Below are 21,351 nucleotides of genomic sequence, written 5' to 3'. Positions count from 1 at the left end.
ACAAGAATTCCGAACTACCATTTGGCGCCAAAAGGCTATGGGATTAGCATAAGAAAAGGCTGTGTGGATTAGGCTTGGCAATCTCCCTTGATGGATGCCACAAGCATGAGCAAATATGGCACTATATGAGTATCTCCATACGTAAATGAATACATATAAGCTTGTATACCCATTGTTAAGTAAGGAATACGCCTGCCTGTCTCATTATGTGTGCTAAACATGTGCGTACAGAGTGAATATTTCAATTGTGAAAAGTTTTAGACCACAGCTATTTAGTTAGCACATATTTGTATGTAGACGAACGAACATTGACATCATCTTAAAGCTGCCTTTATGCGACAAAAAGCATACTGAATTGCACACGCCTTGAAATAGTTTTACAGAAAAAAATTTATTCTGCTCATATCCGAATGTACCCAATTACCCAAAAACATGGAGGCTTGCCGCCATATGCAAACCAGAATATCTAAATTCACAATACGTACACGCTTATAAAAAAGTAGAATTCTTTTGTGATGTGAACTCAGAAGCCACGCGCACGCAGGCCGCATAGTTTGAATATTACCACGAGAAAAAATTTCTATGTACATACACACATACTTCGCATACTTCGTCAGCTCCATAAAAATAAGTACGGGTATGACAGATGATGATGAAATCGCCACCCAACGAATGCGTAACTAAAGCGAATCTCTCCCTGAAGCACATCATCCTAATAGACCTGAAGATTTTGCGTCTTGCAAACCGATTTTAGATATAAAAACTACTTCAACTAGTCTTCACGATTGTGAAATATTGCTTAGATTAGGTTGAAGCGGCTGCCTACATCGACAGGAAGAGAGAGGCAAAGCTAGGCCAAATACGCCTAGTTTGGTAACATTGAAGAGTTCGTATTTCCCCCGTCCGCTCACCTAAAAGTAGAAAGACTTGGTTAATAAAATACGAGAAATCATGAGTGCCTGCTGCGCTTAGTTCCGCCATACAGCCAAAAGAGGTGAGGGTGAAATGAGCGTATTCTATCAAGCACCCGATAGGGCAGGTCAGTGACCGAGACAATGTTCCAATCGTTTTAAATTTTTTCTTCGTCGCGACAGCTGCGGCAGTCCCATTCTATTAGCATGACTTTCTATCAAGTAGAGACCGTTCTACACCAATGAGTGGGTCGAAGTTGAGCCAGATTTGTCGGGCTCGCGGGTTCCTCCGTCCATAATTTATTTGCCCTCTCTATTAAGTGTAGGTACAAGTGTACAAGGTATTTTCATCCATTCTTACCCCTGGAGCTCAGTCTTGCGGCAGTAAAGTTATGCCAGCAGAATTGCACAATTTTATTAACCGTAAAGTGGGACAACACTATGAGACAAGCAAGCCCTCGGTCGAACCGAGTTTTCGTCAAATAGGATGTTAACTCCGCGCAAGTGTGCCCCTGTATTGTTCCTAGGTGAGGTTTCTCTAGCAGCATGGTCTGCCGTCTACTTAAAAGATTAGTAGCTACTGCAAAATACTGCAGGTGTATTTGGGTTACAGTCACAGCACGAGTCCCCGCAACAGATGAGCTTTTCGCCAAGCAGGAGACCGTCGAAATCATGGCTAAAATGGCTTTATCTTGACTCACCCCCGGTTGAAAACAAAGTATCCACGGCACAAGAAACCAGCTTTGGCTGTGCCATCTTGTTTCATCCCTGTTTTCGTTTCATGTACAGAAAAGTGGCATCGCCCTTCACCGCACGAAGTCCCGCCAAGCTCGACTGCGGAAACACTTTTTCGAGTATCATAGTCTCATTTCGAGAAGACATTGGGGAAGGCCCTATAGATCAAAGCCACCAGACTGCGACTTTTCCTTTTCGTCTGGAAAAATCATCCACTTATACCGTTTGTAAGCAAATGATCCAGGTTCGGCTCCGCCGAGTAGAGTGAAGAGGCATGAACACTCCCGTCTCATCCAGGATGTACTCCATCGCGTAACTCCGCAGATTTTTGTAATGGTTATCCAAAACGGGGGACCTTCGCCAAAGGGAGTTCTTCCTCCCCTGCTGTAGCTTTGCGTACTACACAACATTCTTCTAAAACTCAAAACCGAAGAGATTATAGCTGTCACCTACGCAGACGATATATGTAATGATTATGGTATACGGATTGTGCATAAATGTGATAGGCGGAATGCTTGCAAGAGCACTAGGGGAATTAGATTCTTTTGCAGATAGCTGCAAGCTCAACGTTGATTTCCTCGAAGTCCCAAATATTTGGAGGCCATTAACACAACGAAATTAAACTCGAAAACGAACAAAGAGCATCGAGTAAAAACAGCCTATGGTTCTCTGTATTCCTGCAAGATAATACTGGGCAAGAAGTGGGGCCTACGTCCTGATCTTATGCTATGAATGTACAAAGCGGTGATTCGCCCAATTATTACATACAGTTCGACGGTTTGATGGAGAGCTGTAGAGATGAACTATATACACACAATATTAGGCAGGGTACAAAGGTCAGCCTGCATTACGATTAGATATCATTCTTAGGCTACCGATTGATCTTTTTATTAAGGGAAATGCTTTACAGAATGCCCTGAGGCTGAGGGAACTTAGACTTTGGATAGAGCGTGGGTACGAGCTTGGACATATATTTTACTCTTTCAAAGAGCTTGCCAGGTATGGGTCAGCTCGGGATGTCTCAGAGGCAGTGGAGGTCATTGTGCCTCTGAGCTATGTATATCAAGAGCCGCATCTCTCAGCTCTGGAAAAAGGTCGGCAATATAACATAGGTGAAAATACCTACAATCCTTTAGGGTCTGCAGGAGTCTGTGGCCCACCTACTGCGCTAAACGAACTGTATTTCTCATCAAACTGAAGAGGAGAGACCTATCTCGACTAACTGCCATTTACACAATGTCAATCAGGTCACTCACACCAGTGAATTTTAGTCGACTTTTAAGGAAAGCAATCAGTAAGCAGAATATATTCTCAGCCCTGTATAACGACGAGCGCCAGTGTCATTTAGTATTTCTTGTAATGACAACGAACATAACTATCTAGGCATAAATATAGGCATACATATGCACAAACGCGTTTTTAATAATTTTTAAATGCACAATAACAAATATGAATATTGAAAATAAGCAATAAAAGAAGAGATAAAATACTATCCAATGCCGGCAGTGATGCAGTGAACATTAAATTAATACCTGATTCCCTAGTCTATACAAAAGAGACGAGGAAAGATAGGGGGATACACATAACAAAAAAGGGAAAAAATAAGCTAACGAAACGCATAAGTAAGCAGACAAACGCATAAAAATATTCATTTGTATGTATGAACAATCAAAACGTGAATGTAAATTATGGAAAAAACGTGATTTAAATGCTAAGTAAATAGATACTAACACCTTGTATGGGAAATGATCACTGAACGCTGATCACTTGAAGCGACTGGCAGCGTGAGGCGTACATAAGTATGTGCATACGTACACATAACAAAACAAAACGCATAGCCGCAGAGATTTGAAACTTAGATTATGTAGTTATGCAGCTGAGTATACATTAGGTTGGTTTAAAATAAGTAAAGTCGGCATTTTAATGCTCTCACCCCCTAGGATTGATCTATATCGAAAAAATATATCCTATTTTTTTATTTTGAAATCAAAAAATATTTATAGGTCGCTCAAAGCGTTCAAAGTTTTCCATGTATGTTATATGAGGAAAAGAGCTTTTCATAGAAATTCTATAGAATTTTTAATAATAAATATTTTTCGATCGGAAAACTCTGGTTATCTTCAGGATACTTTCCTTAATATTACCCAATTAATTATTTAACCATTTTTTAACACTTAAGACTTTTTATTTATCCCCCCATTGAATTTTGTGGGGGTTTTGACCTATAAAATATAGCTACTATGAAAAAATGGTTAAATAAAAAATTTGTTATTGTTATAGGGAATCTCCAGAAGAGAAGCAGAGTTTTCCGATCGGAAAATATTGATTTTGATATTGAAATAGCTATCACTTCTACCATTTTTTCAAATTATTGTTGCTTTTCCACAATAAGTTTGCATTTAATACGGCCTCGAGCTCATAAAAATTGTTGAATTTAATTGTTATAAGGCCATAAAAATAACAAAAAACAAAGATTTTCAAGAATTTAATACGATTTCTACGAAAAGTTTTTTTTTTTCAAATACAAACTTTGAGCGACCTCTAAATATATATTTTTGTGGTATAGAACAATCCTAGGTGGCGAGAGCATAACAATTCCGACTTTACTTTTTCCCCATGCATTTTTGGACCACCCTAGTATCCATACATATATGTAGATATTTATGTTGTTAGGCATTTGTATGTTAAAGCCGCAATGCAGCCGTCTAATAAATTTATGATAGCAAATATACATTTGTTATTTGATATTTAATTTATCGAAAAAGGTTAATCAAGTGGCGTTCGACAGTGGCGACAGTTTAATTCATTAGTTTGAGGGTCGACTTTTCTGTTTGACTTATTTTTTTTTTTTTTTGGGCGAGGTATTAATGAAAGCATCTAAGTAGCTTGTTTACCCAAAAAAAAAAAAAAAAAAACGATTCCTAATTGGGCCACAGCTGTGAAAAAAGCACAAATTCTTGGCATACTTTTACGTATAGCTGAAATTTTAGCAACTAGGACAAGCTAAAATGGGCACGTCGAAAACACTTTTGGTCTAATCGATTTTTCAGTATCTCCATAATTGCTGAATTTTGCGTAGAATATTGAATTCAATAGTGACTAACGGTTTCATAACGAAGAAAAAAATTTTAAATCCTCCCAGCTGCCTGTATTTCCTGCAGAGATTATATCATCCCTGTAAAATCTGAGAGTAAGCAATTCACTAACCTCGTTTATTGGAAGAATTCTAATCGGACGGTAAATAAGCGCAGAATTAGGTGAAAAAGTAGTTCAAAGGTTCCCAGTCAATGGTATGTCCTAGGGGAGAGTAATCCTGTGGAACGTAGAAAATTACATACGCGGACGATGTTATAATAGTTATCTCATTCACAGATACCTCAACAAAATATCCCTGTGGTGTAAGAGGTGAGGACTGGGAGTGAATCCTGAAAATACGGACTTTATGCTCTTCACTAGGGAGCACAAGATACATACCTGGTCTCTATAATATAACTCTAATTTATCCAAAATTATCGAAATTAGTTGGGTTATCGAATTTTTTTTGAGTTAACGGATTTTTTTGTGTTTTTTAAATTCATTAAGTTATCGCTATATAATAATTTATCGAAAATCTGGAATGCATCGGACCTTCAAATATATAAAAAATTATAGCCACGTTTTACTACCATAGCAGGATATTCTCCGGCAAGTTATTTTGTATCGTATAAGTTTAACGACGTGCTAAGTAAGAAAATCTCTCCAAGGCTCTTAAAAAACTAGAAAAACGGTAGAATTTCGACAGTAACTGACAGTCCTAGTCATATTAAACACGTTTTCAGTAAAAAAAACAAAACTTTTTACCTCGGAATAAAAAAAGTTTGGAAGATTTTGTCCTTTGAACATAGAGCTTTCATTCGGAATTTGAAATATTTCGCCATACAAATTTTCATTGCCATATAATAACTTACTCAATCCAGAGAGGTGTTTTTAACCAGAGTTGTCAATTGATCTGAGTGAGGAAGTGGCGCTGAATTACAAATCCTTGTATTTATTTAAATAATTTTTTGTTTCTACCTGTTGAGGGTATCAGAAGCTGAAGGCGAATGTAACGAATTAAGAAATGAATGAAACCAAAAAAATACATTTTATTAAAAACGTTTTAAATTACTTAAATTCTTGTCTCCCCATAAAATAATGAAATTACGCGCGTATTGCGTTTTTTTAATTGCAGCAAATTGCATACTTTGCCTTGCTACGACATTTGACATTGAAAATAATGTAAGAGCAGCAACAAAAAATAAGCGTTGAAAATGGCAAAACGGCCTACTTGTTGTGTTTTCAAAAGTGGACATATGCACACATACATATACACATATATACATAATTATACATACATATGAATATAGCAGCCTTGTCGCATTGAGCGCATGCATTTTAATGCGCCTATCGTCCAGCCTCGACGAAAACAAGAAGAAGCAACAGAACGCAAAGGAGAGGTAGGTGAAATCACAAGAGCAAAGCCGCAACTACAACCAAGAAAAAAAATATATATAAAGCAGTAAACAAAATTAAAATAAAATTAAATACAACCAACCACTCCGAAGTGAATGCATTGCTGTGGGCGAAATAGAGCCGAAGGCAATCAGCCGATTGTCGCCTGCTGAGCAATTTTAAGCTGCATCATAATTTCAGTGAGTTACTATGCAGCTTGAATGCAACACAGATATGTATGCACATATTTTTACAAATAAAAAAGTCATTTCAACTTAAATAACAATAATAAAAAAGGACGAGCATTGTATGCTGCATGCAGTCATCATAAATTTATAGCCCACACTGTGTGTTGTTGGAGTTGACGCTGTTGGCGCACGTTTATTTACCAACTTTAGAAATAATAAAAAAAGTGAAAATCCACACAAAGGGAATACAACGGCAAATGAAATGATTACATTTTATATTCGCTTTGTAATCGCAGTGAGCTGTCAACATTTTGGTTTATCAGCAATAAAGCTTTTTGTGCAGGAATACATGCATACATGTACTATATTAGGGTGGTCCAAAAATACACAGGAAAATTATCATCTTGGAGTTCCCCTGTTCCCCCTCCACAATCATAGAGAACTTGAAAAGAAACACCGTATTTTTATTCTGAAATCGGTTAATATCTGATGATGCCGCCGAGGGGTGCCGCACTCTGGGATGAGCAGCAATTCTAGCGCGCCAAAAGTCATTTTAAAAATTGCTTAAAATTTTTTCTGATATTCTCTGAAATTGCTGTTAATACTTATGTATATGACAATTCTTTTAATACCAGTTGTTGTTAAATTCAAGACGATTTTTTTACAGAAATTTTTCCAACTGAATAAGCTTACTATATTTGCAAGTTATTTTAATGCTGAGCTTGAACATTAGAAGGTCTGTTATAGAAAATAATATGTCTACGAATACATTTTGCTTCAAATTTACAGTATATCGAAAATGCAATTTTTTCTAGATTTTTTTTTTTAATCAATCGCCGCAAAATCATGCGAATCAAATTAGTACCAACAATGAGGTAAAAAATGTGTGTAGCAAAATTGAAATCTTATCAGCACGAACTGCAAAAAAAATAACAAATAAAACAAACAACAAAATGCTATACAACACAACAGTAGACTGATCGTTTTATGATAAAAAAAAAAAATTATTTAACATTACAAAGTAGCGCACGTACATACATACGCGTTTGGCCCAAATGATAATATAATTCTAATTTCTCATTACAGTTCGCTTTCGGCCTTTGATGGGGAGCGGTGTTTCGACGAGAACGAACAATTCGGTGCATAACTTTAGAACGTAAAATGTAAATTTCGTCAACGTAAAAAGCAAAAAGTGTCGGCGCATGAAAAACGATTTTAACCAAATGTTTAAACGAAGATTATCAGTGAGCGCGAGCGCAGCGAAAATACTAGAAACGTAGCAAAATATTGTATAGCAAAGAAAGGAAAAAGTGTAAACCTGCAACGTAGTTTGTGTGTAGCAATCGTAAAGTAGCAGAACCCCTCAAAATAACAAATAGCAATCGAAAAGCAGCCATCATCCATAGCAGCTCAAACGAAAATGTGTTCCAAAGAATTATTGCTGCTCGCATGTCTACTTCTACTCGGCGGTCTACGCTTGACCTCCACCACCACCACCACCACATTTGTGGCAGCTATGTCCATCGCCAATCAGGATCTCGATCGTTATTTTCGCAACACTAACGCTACACAAATACTCGCCACCGAAGATCGTATACTTATAGATTTCTACAATTATGCCTTTCTCAATTACACCTATCGCAATGAGTATGGCATGGAGGAGCGTGTCTCATTTCCGGAGGAGAAGGCGCGTTATGGTGAGGGTCTAGTGGCCAATCGGCAAGGTATACTTGTACACGTTAGCGCCGTGGGCAATGTGACGGACGATACCGCCTGCTCTCCGCACATATTGGGCACAAATGGCACAGCATTTCCGCATCGACAGTGGATTGCATTGGTGAGGCGTGGTCGTTGCACTTTTGAGGAGAAGGTAAAGCACGTGTGCGATCATGGCGCGGTAGCGGTGATCATCTATAATGATAAACAAGTCAACACTTTGGAGAAGATGCAAATTAAAGACCAAAAACGTGAGTACCTACATACATACATATGAAATGAAGGGAAGTGTGAGTGAGATTTATGTCATGTTCAAACGGTTAGTTAAATTGAGTTAATTAAATTTTAAATTGAGTTGACGTTTTTGATGCTGAAACATTAAAGACTTGGCTTACTCATTTGGAAATTGACGCCTGAAAGGCTTTTATAACATTTTTGGAGCTCCTTAACTAACGCTGGCCACAAATCTAGCAAATTTAAATTTTTGTTACCTAATGATTTTAATTTTGTGGTTTGGATTTTAGTCTCGAATCCTTGTTTTCTGTTTAAAAGTTTTCAACTAGCTCTGGCTAAAAATTAAGCAAATTTAAATTTTTGCTAACAATTTTAATTTTGTGGGTGGATTTTGGTTTCAACTCCCCGCTTTCTGTTAAATGATTTGATTTCCAGCATTCGTTTGAGATTTTAGATTTGTTGTTAAAATTTTTTTCTTAATTTTTTCAATTAAAAATTTAACCTCAAATTTGATGTTTGTGAAATTTTTGACGACTTTTTTGCGGTTTCATCATTAGTTGAGTTGAACAAATGAATAATGTAAAAAAACAGTAATTTTCGGGGCAAATCTTTCGGTAAATTCAAAAAAAAATTAATTTTTTTTTAATTCAAAGAAGTGCACGATGCCATGAGTAGTATAGGTATGAAAATATAGAATAGAGTGAATAAAGCATAATTAAATGCAAAATTTATACAATTTCCTAATCGCTCAATTTACCTTGCTGTCTGAGCATATTATTAAATAGATGACTGTTACTAGAATTCTGTATTGAAGAATAAGTTTTTTTTTAGAGTGAAAAAAAATAAATAAATATAAAGAAATTTGAAAAAATTGTTAAAATAAAACATACTTAATTGTCTTCAGATTTTCAATACAAATTCTTAGTAATATATGTAATATTTAATAATTTTTCGTTTTAAACCAGGCGATATAACTGCTGTGATAACTTATCTCGATATCGGCTTACAAATGGCGCGAATCGTTGATCTTGGTATGGAAATGGAGGCCGCCATTACATTAGGCCGTTCTGGTAGCCGACCACTGAATTCGTTGAACAAGTACGTATGGAAATTTTATGATACTTTTTTATTAAATTATTTAGTGTACATTTGCGTAATTTAGTATTACTAGAAATAAAAATGTTATAAGCTCAGAACAACGTATGTATTAGGGATGCTCCAAAGTGTGATGGTAGTTACAAGTTTGTGTGGTTTTAGGCGACACAGTCTTTTTCCAAAATACTACTGTAAGCCAAATATTAAATATTGATTTCAAACCAGTTTCCAGAGGACCCGTTTCACTTCTACACTAGGACATTTTTATCTTGCTTTCTAGCTCAACTTGAATATTTCGATGCTTTCCTTATTTCGCTTTTATAATTCTATCTGGCGTGGTGTCTGTGCTTACGCTCAGGTGCTTATATGGAACTAATGATGATGGAAAGTCGGCTTTCAGTGGGTAAAGTAAATTTTGATCAGACTGCTACCCCTTTCCTAACAGTAGTAGATATATGTATATTATTCAGGAAGGTACACTATTTTTGGATATACTCTAGCCCATCAGATCACAAGATAAAAACATAGATAGCAATACAAAATATTGATAACGATAAATCTACTGATAAATGCATTAACAAATGTCGATAATAAATAGCGATAACGATAAATGTATAAAGAATGGTAAAAATATTGATAACGATAAAAATACCGATAACGATGAAAAATCGGTAAGGAAAAAATATTTCAAACTCTAAGAAATATCAATAAATATAAATATCGATAGTAATAAAAAATATTGATAACGATTAATCGATGAATACATCTACAAAGCCCTATAAAAATAAAAAAACCGCATTCAAAATACCAATATAACAGACAAAAAATATCGATAATGATAAAAAATCGGTTCGGAAAAAAATATTGAAAACGTTAAGGTATATTAATGACAGTAAAAATATCGATAACAATCAAATTACGAATAATGATAATATAGATATTAATAAAAGATTTGGTAACAATAAAAAAATATCGCTAACTTTTTTCAGTGGTGAGGATAACATTTAGTATGCATATTTCGTGAATAGAGTTGGCTTAATTCAGCAGATGACTGATGAAAATTTCGGGGTCGTTTATACTAATTAGTGGATCGTATATTTTTCCGCGTTGTTTCAGCTTGGCAGCAGACTTTTTCGTACAAACCACTGACCAAATTATTGCTGAACATAATTAATTTGCCATGTCTTTGTTCTTGTAAGCATCACCCAACGTGAATCTGCCCTGGAATTTTCACACATCGCTGAAGCAGCCTACTGCCTTTAGTAGAACTGGCGCGCAATTATGCTTGTCACTCTAAAGGAAGAGTCGCCACTAGACGCCATTCGTTATATACTCGTTCTGCCGCCTGCTCTCGACTTTGCAGCGTCTTAGATTTGATTTGTTAAATTTGATCCGTAACTTTATCAGGCGGTTACTTATTATTTTCATAGACACAGCCGTACATATGCCTCTTCGAGCCCATTTTCGAGCGCTTTCAAGATATGACTGAATTAGCATCCTCTTTATTACAAAATCCTTCTGCTTCGTTTTTTTTATGATGATAAAGTTAATTCATTTACATTTACAAATCTACAAAAAATTAAAAATTCCACCATTAGCTTGCATAGAGCTGCATAAGAAATTAAGTCAACGATTTCCTTCTGACGCCGCAGCAAAAATAAACAAATTTTCGAATTAGGAGATAACTTATTTATACACATGAAATGCATTGATGAGGCCAGCCGGCTATTCTAAAAATAAATTAGCATATTTTATGGCCACCGCATACGTTATAAATACTTGCATTAATTATAATACGAACTTAACTTCAATGATGAGCAAATGCGCAAGCAAATGAAGCTGATGCGAGGAATTCTCGTAAGAGACAAAAAGTAAAAACAAAAAATATATGACGTTGCACCACATTTAAAATTAAACAAAAAGGTCAAATGTTGCACAATGAATATTAAATGTAAACATTTACAAGCGCACGTCAGTCTTTAGCAATTAGATAAGAAGTATGTCTGGCCATTGACTGAGCTCAAATTTAGCTATGTATGCATTTATAAAAATAAATATGTATACATACGTGCCGCACTAAATTACAGACACACGGAACATTTCACATTATATGCAAAATTTTTGTTTTAATTTTTTCCACTAATTTTTATAAAAATATAGTTCATACTAAAAAAAATATAAATTATTCTCTCAACTTTATGCAAAACTTGGGAAATTTTCATAATTTTGCATGCAAGGTTGCAAATTTTTAATCAGATTTTCTACAAAAATTTTAAGTATGCAGTTTTACAGACCATTTAATTCAAAAAGCAGGTTTGAAGTTGATAACAAATCGCGTTGATTTTTGGCAATTTGTTTCACGCAGTTTGTATGTTCGCCAATTTAATTTTTTTGTTAGGAAGAAACTACGTGAAAAAAAACTTTTCAAAAATTAGCGCGCTTTTTTATCAACTTTAAACTTGCACTTTGTTATACTAAAATTTAATGGGCTATAAAACTTACTTAAAATTTTTGTAGAAAATCTAATAAAACAGTTGCAAACTTTTGATTTTTCTGAGTTTTGCACAAAATTTAGATATTTTATTTTTATGTGTTTTGTTGTATTATGAACAATGTTTTTATAAAAATTTAGCGGAAAAATTTAAATAAAAAATTTTGCATATGTTAAGAAAAATTCCTTCTGCTAATAATTTAGTGCAGTATGTACTGTGTTTTTTTTTTACTTTTTAATGTTTGTTTAAAGAATCTGTTTGCCCATTTACTTCACGCCAAGTGCAGTGACCTACAATTTTAGCACAGCTGAGAGTAAACATTTTAAGTTCGTTCGCCCAAAATATCTACGAATCTGTAAATAAATTTAAAATGTATGTATACACACTTCTGGCGCATAATTTATTCAAATACTTGGCATGTATATTTGCTAAAAGTGTAGTGCTAATACACTAATGCGATTTGCATATCTAATCACTTTGCAAATTCAATATTTTTTGTAATTTTATGAGCTCCGACTAAATATCTATTACTTCGTGTACAACAAGTTTATTAAAATTTAATTTTTATTAAATTTAATAAATTCAAAAATTAAATAATTTCATTAAGCGATAAAACTGGTTTTCCCATGGGACAGCTTTGCAAACCGTACCATCCGTACACCGTGCAAGGGCTTTGCAAGTCTGTGAGAATGCTCCTAATGTGTTTAAGTGATAAGCAGCTAAGATTATCCCGAGTTGCATTTAGCCGCATANGATAAAACTGGTTTTCCCATGGGACAGCTTTGCAAACCGTACCATCCGTATACCGTGCAAGGGCTTTGCAAGTCTGTGAGAATACTCCTAATGTGTTTAAGTGATAAGCAGCTAAGATTATCCCGAGTTGCATTTAGCCGCATATAGCTACATACCTACAGACATACACATATTTATATGAACGCTTAGCTTAGTAAATGCTCACAACGCTTAGCCGCTGATGCTGGCGGCTGTCAGTGCATTGGCATAGCGCTCAGTAACTGGCGGCGCGCAAAAATAGCAAGCAAAAGACATGCAAATATGATTACACACAAAATTATCTGTTCATGTATGTATGTATGTGTTTGTATAAAAATAAATTTGCAATTCCTAAAAGTACAATGAACTCTTTCTATGAAATATAAACCGACAAATTCTGTTGCTTTTTTAAGTACTTTAGTTCACAGCGGGCGGGATCACGCAAGGGATTTTGGCTTAACTCGAACATCTTGTACTAAATTTTTTTTTTTGCATATCAGTTGCATTTTCATTTCTTTAGAAATTGATACCTCCTTCGTCCCTGTGGTGAAGGGTCGCCGGCCATAATTAGAAAAAATCATATACATTACTGTTCATGGAGACGTTTTGTGGTTTGAAAAATAATATGGCTGAATAATTTTGAAAACAAACTGTTTGGCATTGGCTTTCGGCAAAGGAGCAAAAAAGAGTTAATCTCGAAAAGTTTGATATTTGTGTATGCCATAAGGTTATAGTTCCTGGCCGGGTTTGCGGTGATCGATCTGATATGGCAGTACCGCCCATCGTGAAATCTGTACATTTTTGATCTTTAACGGAGGCTACAGTGCAAAATATTAGGCTTCAATGGTCGTATATTAAACTAGTAAATCTTTGAAAGTGGTCAATCTATGTGAGGCTTCTCAGGCCTGCCGGCCTTACTTACTTTTTCTAGTTAATAATAACAAATGTTTTGGTTTTAGCTACGCTCTTAAAATGACAAGAAATATTTTTTTGCCATAATTTGCTCACTTGTTGTTTACAAATTGTTTCCTTAGTTACAGTACTGTTCAATATTTTGATATCTTTGATATCCGGTAATGCTTAAGAACGGACGATGGCTACTAAAAATCACATTAGGAATATAAATATATACTTAAACATATTTGAAGTCAGTTTAACCTTATGAGCTGAAGCTAAATTTTTTTGCTGCTAATTTTTCTATAGTGTTCCGATTTGAGTTTCCAGATTCTTCTCTAAAGTGTCTGCCTGATGCGATTTTATGCATAGTAAATCCGCGGTAGCCTCCATTCATTGGTTTCATTGGTTCATTGGTTTCATGTTCATATATACCAAAGTACTTACTTAGTAGTATCTTTGCAGCATAGAGTAACAGTCCTACAATTGATGGTAAATTATTAAGAGGCAATCAAGATAACTGATCGCCGATAAAAAAATAAATATTTTTAGAAAATTTTATTGCGCTCATGAAATGAGGTGCAAAGTTCATATGTACCTAAATAGGCAATAGGTAGGCAATTAACAGTAGCACTTCACGTGCCGCCATTTTTCGGCTATATTCCAATCTATAGCGTTTGATATCAACCCGAAAATAGAACATTTTACGATAGGCTTTGATAAGATTCAACTAAATTTAGGGCATGCATACAATATTAGCAAAATCAGATAAAGCGAAAGCTAGGTGAAATTGTTGAAAATGTCTGGGCTTATAGGAAAAGTACAAAAGTTTAGTATATAGTAAAAATAAAAATGACAAATAACTCCAATAACAATTTATGATACACCTGGATTACTACTGTTACTTTATCACGAAAAATTGTGCTCACCTGAATTGCCAAATAAAATTGCCTACTAAACCGGCAGCCCAAAGATACGCGTACATATGAACCGAGTGACAAATCTAGCAGCTGCTCTGTTGGAAAGTTTTCAGTTTCCCGACTGGAAGTTGTCAGTATTTTTTGCTGCTTGATAGTTTTTCAATACTAATTTAATAGCCAATTGACGGACCCAATTCTTGATATGATACGGTCACCAGAAGTTCGTACCAAAAAAGTGCTGGCTTCACGCGCAGCACCGTCATGCTGGAAGGAACTATTTGGCACTTAGATGATTAATATAGACGTAGGGAATCAAAAAGTTCCAAATTATTTGCCTACACAGATGGAAGATTATGTCCACCGTAATGTGTGCGAAGTAGGTAGAGATGGGCGTGGCAAATCGGCAACCGCAGAGCTAAGCCCACAGTATTAATATCAAAATTTCGGGGTTGGGTGGTGTCGGGAAGGTCTTTCAAATTTTTCTTTTCTCAACGCTTTCGATAGAACCCGCAATTCAGAAAATCATCTTCACAATTTTTAGGTGTACTCTGAAAGAATTTCCTAATGGACTTAAAACATACTGTCTTGCTCGGAAAATTATGCTGATCAAAATTGAAAAATGTTCCATCTCTCAATTTGACGGGATATGTTTTTAATCATTTGAAACTATTGACAGTTAGCGCGTCGCACAGTCCGGCCGAATTCCAAAAGTGCGGCCAAAATACGAGAAAATAAAGTTTATAGATAGGCCTTTTTTGACATTGAGTTGACTAAAGAGATCACTTAAGAAGCGAAAACTGTGCACTGTAACGACCTGTATCCCAAGTCCTNGTCTTGCTCGGAAAATTATGCTGATCAAAATTGAAAAATGTTCCATCTCTCAATTTGACGGGATATGTTTTTAATCATTTGAAACTATTGACAGTTAGCGCGTCGCACAGTCCGGCCGAATTCCAAAAGTGCGGCCAAAATACGAGAAAATAAAGTTTATAGATAGGCCTTTTTTGACATTGAGTTGACTAAAGAGATCACTTAAGAAGCGAAAACTGTGCACTGTAACGACCTGTATCCTAAGTCCTCTCTTTATATTCATTTATAGTGTGACCTTCTCCCAAGCACAACATTATTGTAATAAAAAGCGAAAAGTTATTAACGTATAAAATTCTACGTCTGAAGATTAGTAAAACGTTACAAAATTTGTGCAAAGAAATAGTTTAACGGGCATTTTTAAGAAATAAAAATGTAAAGGTATTTTTTTCGTTTATTTTAAAGAGCGAAATACACCACACAAGCGGTTTGACAAACCAAGCGAAATTTCCCTTTGCTTCAAGCCATTTGTGCTGTGTATGGGGGTGCTTGAAGGTTTGGCAAGCCGCTTGAGGGAAATTTGAGCAAAAAATCAAAATTTTTTGATTTTCTGGCCGCCATGTTGATGTTTGATCAAACCGCTTGCGTTGTGTATAGCAAAATCGCCTCATTCGCAACGAAATTTTCACCGAGTAAGGACGTAAGAGAGGAAAATGAAAGAAAACCATAATATTTAGCATTGCGAACTGGAAGAAAACTAAAATTCTTTGCTTGAACGAGTCATGTTTGCATGGTGTATGGCGAAATGGGAAAAGTAGGTTTGAAGAATGTTTGACAAGCCGCTTGTGTGGTGTATTTCGCTCTTAACAAAACTTGAGTTGTTAAATGCAACAGCAACAACACGCTGTTGTATGCTGCCTTTAAACCTATTGCAGTTTACGTAGAAAAGTATTAGCTATTGAATAAAACAAAACTCAGATGCTCATTTCTGCTCCTTATATTTTGCTTTTTTTTTTTTTTTTTTTTTAACACGCTTATACATATCAGCTTCACCTCCATGTAAAAATTTCGTGCTTTTTATTTAGATTGCACAGAAAGATTTTGAGTATGCAGTTTTGTGGCCCATTTAATTTAAGCATAATAAAGTGGTTGATTTTTTTAAATTTTTTTTGTTGAAGGTGTTGCTAATTTTCTTCATATCATCGAACCTACTTCGTATGGCACTGTAAAAAAAAAAATCCTCAAAAATCAACGGTAAGTCCCAGCTCCTTCAAACTTGCACATTGTGCCACTAAAATTGACTGCGCTAGAAAAATGCATACTCAAAATCTTTCTAAGAATTCTAATTAAATAGCGCGAAATTTACCAGACGCCTTATTGGATCCGCCATTTCGAATTTTGCCATTCCGACAGCGGATTCGTAATTACCGACCTCGAAAACCGCCTAGTACGAAATTTCGAATAATTTCTTAAATCTTAGAATTTCGGCCGCACTTTTGAATTTCGGCCGCACTGTGCGTCGCTGCTAATATCACTGATGGTTTGTTGCTCGTTCATCGTATTAAGATGGAAGAAATGACGTTTTGTAGATGAAAAAGTTATCTAAATAAATGTAGTGAGAAGTACTAAGCTGCGACAAATCTCTTTCGTGTTGACGATTGTCAAATTCGATAATTTGGATTTGTTGTCGGAAATATATATGAACATGAAATAATGTTACTCATACGCCATGTGTCCAGCCGTGATTTTTTTCACAAATACTTGAATGAAATTTCTTGATAAAAATAAGCGAAAAGTTGAACATTTTCTGGCAACACTTAAAACTTTTTCCTGCAGGGTAGGTACTACTCATTGTAGGTAGTCTGCTTTGCGAAGCTTGTTTTGACTGTCGCAGCGTCGCTTTTTTTATTGTTATTGTTGTGATAAGAAATACGTATGTATATACATATATACATGTATGTCGTAGCGTCAGCACAACATAAACAAATTGAATTTTTACTGCCCATAATAAAGATTAGGTTTGGATTTAACACGAAGTTGTTTTGCGGCAATACTCGCAGTGCAGGATGAAGTAATTTTTTTATTCTTATCTGTCGACCAAGTGGCAAGTGGTGGCCATGCAGGCTGTGCCTTTGTATGAAAGTATTTAAAAACAAAAGCAAACAAAAAAAACGCAGTTATGAGACTAAATTGCTTAGGCATGCAGCTGTCTAAAAGTTTTTACAGGCTTATGAACGTTAAGCTTAGCGTAGCACGGCTGCCACACCTGTCACGTGTGTTAAATGTACTCGCAGAATGGCGTGGCGCGGTGCTCAACGAGTACATGTACACATTTTTTTATGCAGAACAGCGGCGCAATGTGTGAAATTCGCAAAGAATTTTTTTTTTTTTTATCTGACTTTTTACATGAATATTTTTTTCTATATTTTATTTATTTAAATACATTTCGCGTTTTGTTCGCTTTATGGCTCACTTCTTACTGTCAGTCATTTTTAAATACTTTGCACGTACGTCATAAATTTGTGCTGGCCCCCATTGTGTTGGAAGGTTACTTTTGGTAATGAATAAAAATTAGCGCTTTCAACCAACAAACACCCACCCACCAGCCGCGGCAGATGTGCGAACTAAAAAGGAGAAAAAGAAAAAACAAAATGCCTTAAAATAAAAAATAAAAACTCATCAAAATGATAACAAAGCGTGTCGTTATTTTGTTAGTGTTTACATACTTTACGCCGGTTTAAAATGCGATTTTTATTATTGCGGCAACTATGGAAGTTTCTTGAGTTGGTCGCTAGTTGAGCGACAACGAATTGCCCACGACAATGAATTGCCCATTTACATGCACACTTACATATGTATGCACTTTGCTTAATAGCTTAATTTTATTTTATACATTACTTATCACGAAAAACATTATTTACAAGGAAATTACATGTCAATTGCTTAGATAACTGAATGTATGATGGTGTAGGCCTCTGTATGATGGAGTGATAGTGACGTGATTTTCCATTGCGGAAAGCTTATAACGATTAAGTGAACATGTTTAACAATGTTATTTATTTCTTTTTTCTAGACTTCAGCAGGGATCGAACCTGCGTAATCGATATTCAAAGTCAGAAGCGTTAACCACTCAGCTATGTACAACCCGATATTAAGTTCCCAGATACTTCTGTCGGGAAAATGCATTTCGAAGTTTTGGTCAAAGTCAACTTCTATTATCCGCTAACTGCAACTTCTATACTTCAGCCCGACTCTAACTCGTATGGAAGCGTGAAGGGTTGAGCGAATTACTGTCGTTCTAGTAAATATACATTCCTGTCGTTGCATGATTTTAGGGTTTGATGAGATAGCATTTGGTGTTAACCAACGACCATCGTTCAAATGCTTTTAAGATCAGCATAGGTTTTTTTTACCGCTGTATATTTTGTGCGGTGATAGACCATGCTCCGTTGTCCAGTCCTTGATCATAGCTTTATTGAGGTCTTAAGGTGGCATGAGAGTGAGAGAGAGAGTGAAATAAAGAATGGTCAAGTGTGTGTAAATTTTGTTGAAAATATACTAGTATTCATACGCTGCGTGACACTTAATCATAGCTATGTTTTTCTAAGCAATCTTCAACTATCTTCGTTCAAATGTAAAAGTGTTTAAGTACTCTGGTGAGATTTACAATTTGTGAGTTACCCCTCGGTTGATGTACCTAGATTACCAATACTTGTTTGCTGCAATTTATCCTATCTTTCCTAGTAAGTTTTGGGGAGCCTCAACAAGTTTTAGGCCTAACACCTTCTTCTACCCAAGAAGCTGGTCAAAAATAGGGAATAGCGAGTAGGTCCATAAGTTGTTTAGCAAATTCTGACTTTATTTTGGCGAGAAGACTTATCGAAAATTAATCAATGACTTCATGCAAATATGATAGCATAATGTTAGTAATAAGCTATTTATGCTACTAAAAAAGTATAATAAGTTAATATCAAAAAAAAAAATATAAATAAATTATTATATTTTATTAGCCCAAATCGAACTCATACTACTAGTGTCACTTTCTATCTGAAAAATTTGCATTTTTTCATACCTATACCTATATACATATATGTATTTGCATTTTCCTTATGCTATTTTTAGATACTACAAGAAAATCGTACAGGGTAGCCGCCTACATTTTGGATGAAATTCGGATATGTTGTAGATCATAAAAAAGTAAGTTCGTAGTGTTGTTCACGTTTGTTGAGTTTTTGCAAAAGTTCACAAAATAAAATACATACTTACATACATAAATAAAAAAAAAATAAAAATATTTAAAAAATAAAAAAGTAAACAAAACAATGTATTAGTTATGTAGTAGTGTGATGCGATAAACAGTTCTACAACATATCCGAGTTCATGCATTGTTTGAAATGAAAAATATACCTACATATATCTTATATATGTACGTACATATATAAAAAATAAACTTGTATATACATATCTACTATACAATAAATAAATAATCAAAAAATGTATACTTAACTTCTGAAAAAAGACCACACAACAAATAAAAACGAATAATGCTAAAATTATGAAAATATCTTTTACAATAGAGTTAACTCGCATACTTGCCATTTTTTTTTACAAAAAATGTCCAGTTAACTTCCGAATGTGAGTTGAATCTCCACCCTGTACTAAGACGCTTAAATTTCAGTTCAAATTAAAACCAAAAACAAAATTTTACCTTTTAGGATTTTTAACTAAATACTGGTTTCCTTTTCTTTGAGTACAATTTTCACCTGGTTTTTTTCGACAAAATCTTAATGCCAAAGTTTTTGCAGGTGAAAATTAAATACATACAATTTTTTACACAATTAAATTTCCTAAAATTTATAGCAGTAATTTAAAAATATCTTCCTAGAGTATTATGATTAATAAAATATTACACCCTAATCGCCTATTTTCACCAAACGCTTAATTGCAGTCAAGTGTTCTCTTAAGCTCTGGAAATTTTAAGCATCTCCAGTGTGAGGATTAAACGAAAATATTGAAAATGTTTTAATGCAAAAAGGAGAAGTATGTATTTACTTCGCTCGAATTCTGGTAAAAGTACTTTTCCATTCGATATTTCAATTTCTCAGATTTTGCACTGTTTTGACAAAATATAATGACAAATTCTGACCTCAAAATATGGCTTAGTGGAAAACAATCAGAAAACGATTTTTTCTCGGTGGAAATAGGCTATAAAAATTGTGTGTAAATCTACTTACATACATACATACCTGTGGCACTTTATTAAAGAAACTTATCTCGAGATAAGACTTTTTCCTCTTAAAGCATTTGTTTCGCAAACATTATTTCAACGACTAATTAGCCATAGGTGTAAATAAGAAAATAAAATAACGCGCTTTTTACTATAAATTTAATAAAAAAATATAAAGTTTTTCAAGCGAAGCTTATTATTTTTTATTTCAAAGTCAAACTTTCTAAAGTCACTTAAGTTGTTTTAATAACATGCCACAGTTATGTATTTCATAATATTTCTTCAATTTACTTTTAAACACACTTTTAAGCTTTGAATGTATGTAATTTTTGTTTATTTTTATTATTTCTTTTAATATGTAAAAATCCTCGTTGTGGCTTTGTATGGCATTAAAGTGCTCTACTCTTAAACTTATTGTATTCGTATGTTGATAAAATTATTATATTTATTGATATTCTGTAAATATGTTGCCTTTATTTATTGTTTATTTACTCTCAATTTTCTCTAAATATTATGTAATTTCTAAATTTTATTAAGCATTGATTTCTTCAAACCACATTTAAGTGCACAAAATATATTAATTAATTTTTTTTCTTCAATATTTCATTACATATACTTCTTAGAACTTCGGTGCTGTTCGTGTCCATCTCCTTCATTGTGCTGATGGTGATCTCACTTGTTTGGCTGCTATTCTACTATATTCAACGCTTTAGATACCTACAAACGAAGGACCAGCAATCGGTAAGTTCAGAGAAATTTGAAAAAAAAAAAAAATAAAATATCTTTGATTTTTAACACAAATATGTAAAGCGAATTTAATGAAAACAAGCGTTAACTCAAACCCATCATTATCACCATTATCTTCACCGTTATCGTAATATATTTTTATTT

General features: G+C 34.6%; 1 protein-coding gene across 1 annotated transcript; it reads left to right on the top strand.

Moving 5' to 3' along the window:
- The first annotated feature begins 7,378 nt into the window (after positions 1 to 7,378).
- On the top strand, positions 7,379 to 21,154 carry LOC108374676 (protein goliath-like). Its single transcript, XM_017630665.1, has 4 exons — positions 7,379 to 8,271; positions 9,220 to 9,352; positions 19,356 to 19,430; positions 21,084 to 21,154. The coding sequence occupies exons 1-3, from the start codon at positions 7,725 to 7,727 to the stop codon at positions 19,399 to 19,401; spliced, it is 726 nt and encodes a 241-aa protein (XP_017486154.1). The 5' UTR covers positions 7,379 to 7,724; the 3' UTR covers positions 19,402 to 19,430; positions 21,084 to 21,154.
- Positions 21,155 to 21,351: the final 197 nt, after the last annotated feature.

Source organism: Rhagoletis zephyria, unplaced genomic scaffold (assembly GCF_001687245.7).
Source record: "Rhagoletis zephyria isolate East Lansing unplaced genomic scaffold, Rhagoletis_zephyria_1.1 Rzeph_scaffold_07996, whole genome shotgun sequence".
NCBI lineage: Eukaryota > Metazoa > Arthropoda > Insecta > Diptera > Tephritidae > Rhagoletis > Rhagoletis zephyria.
Note: the sequence above shows the minus strand (reverse complement) of the source record. Positions and strands in the feature narration are given on the sequence as shown.

What these genes read in the sequence shown, in the direction of transcription:
- LOC108374676 (XM_017630665.1), top strand. Translation starts at nt 7,725, where the DNA reads ATGTGTTCCAAAGAATTATTGCTGCTCGCATGTCTACTTCTACTCGGC. An exon ending in GCAAATTAAAGACCAAAAAC is followed by an intron (nt 8,272 to 9,219) that starts GTGAGTACCTAC and finishes GTTTTAAACCAG; the next exon opens with GCGATATAACTGCTGTGATA. An exon ending in CCACTGAATTCGTTGAACAA is followed by an intron (nt 9,353 to 19,355) that starts GTACGTATGGAA and finishes TGCTATTTTTAG; the next exon opens with ATACTACAAGAAAATCGTAC.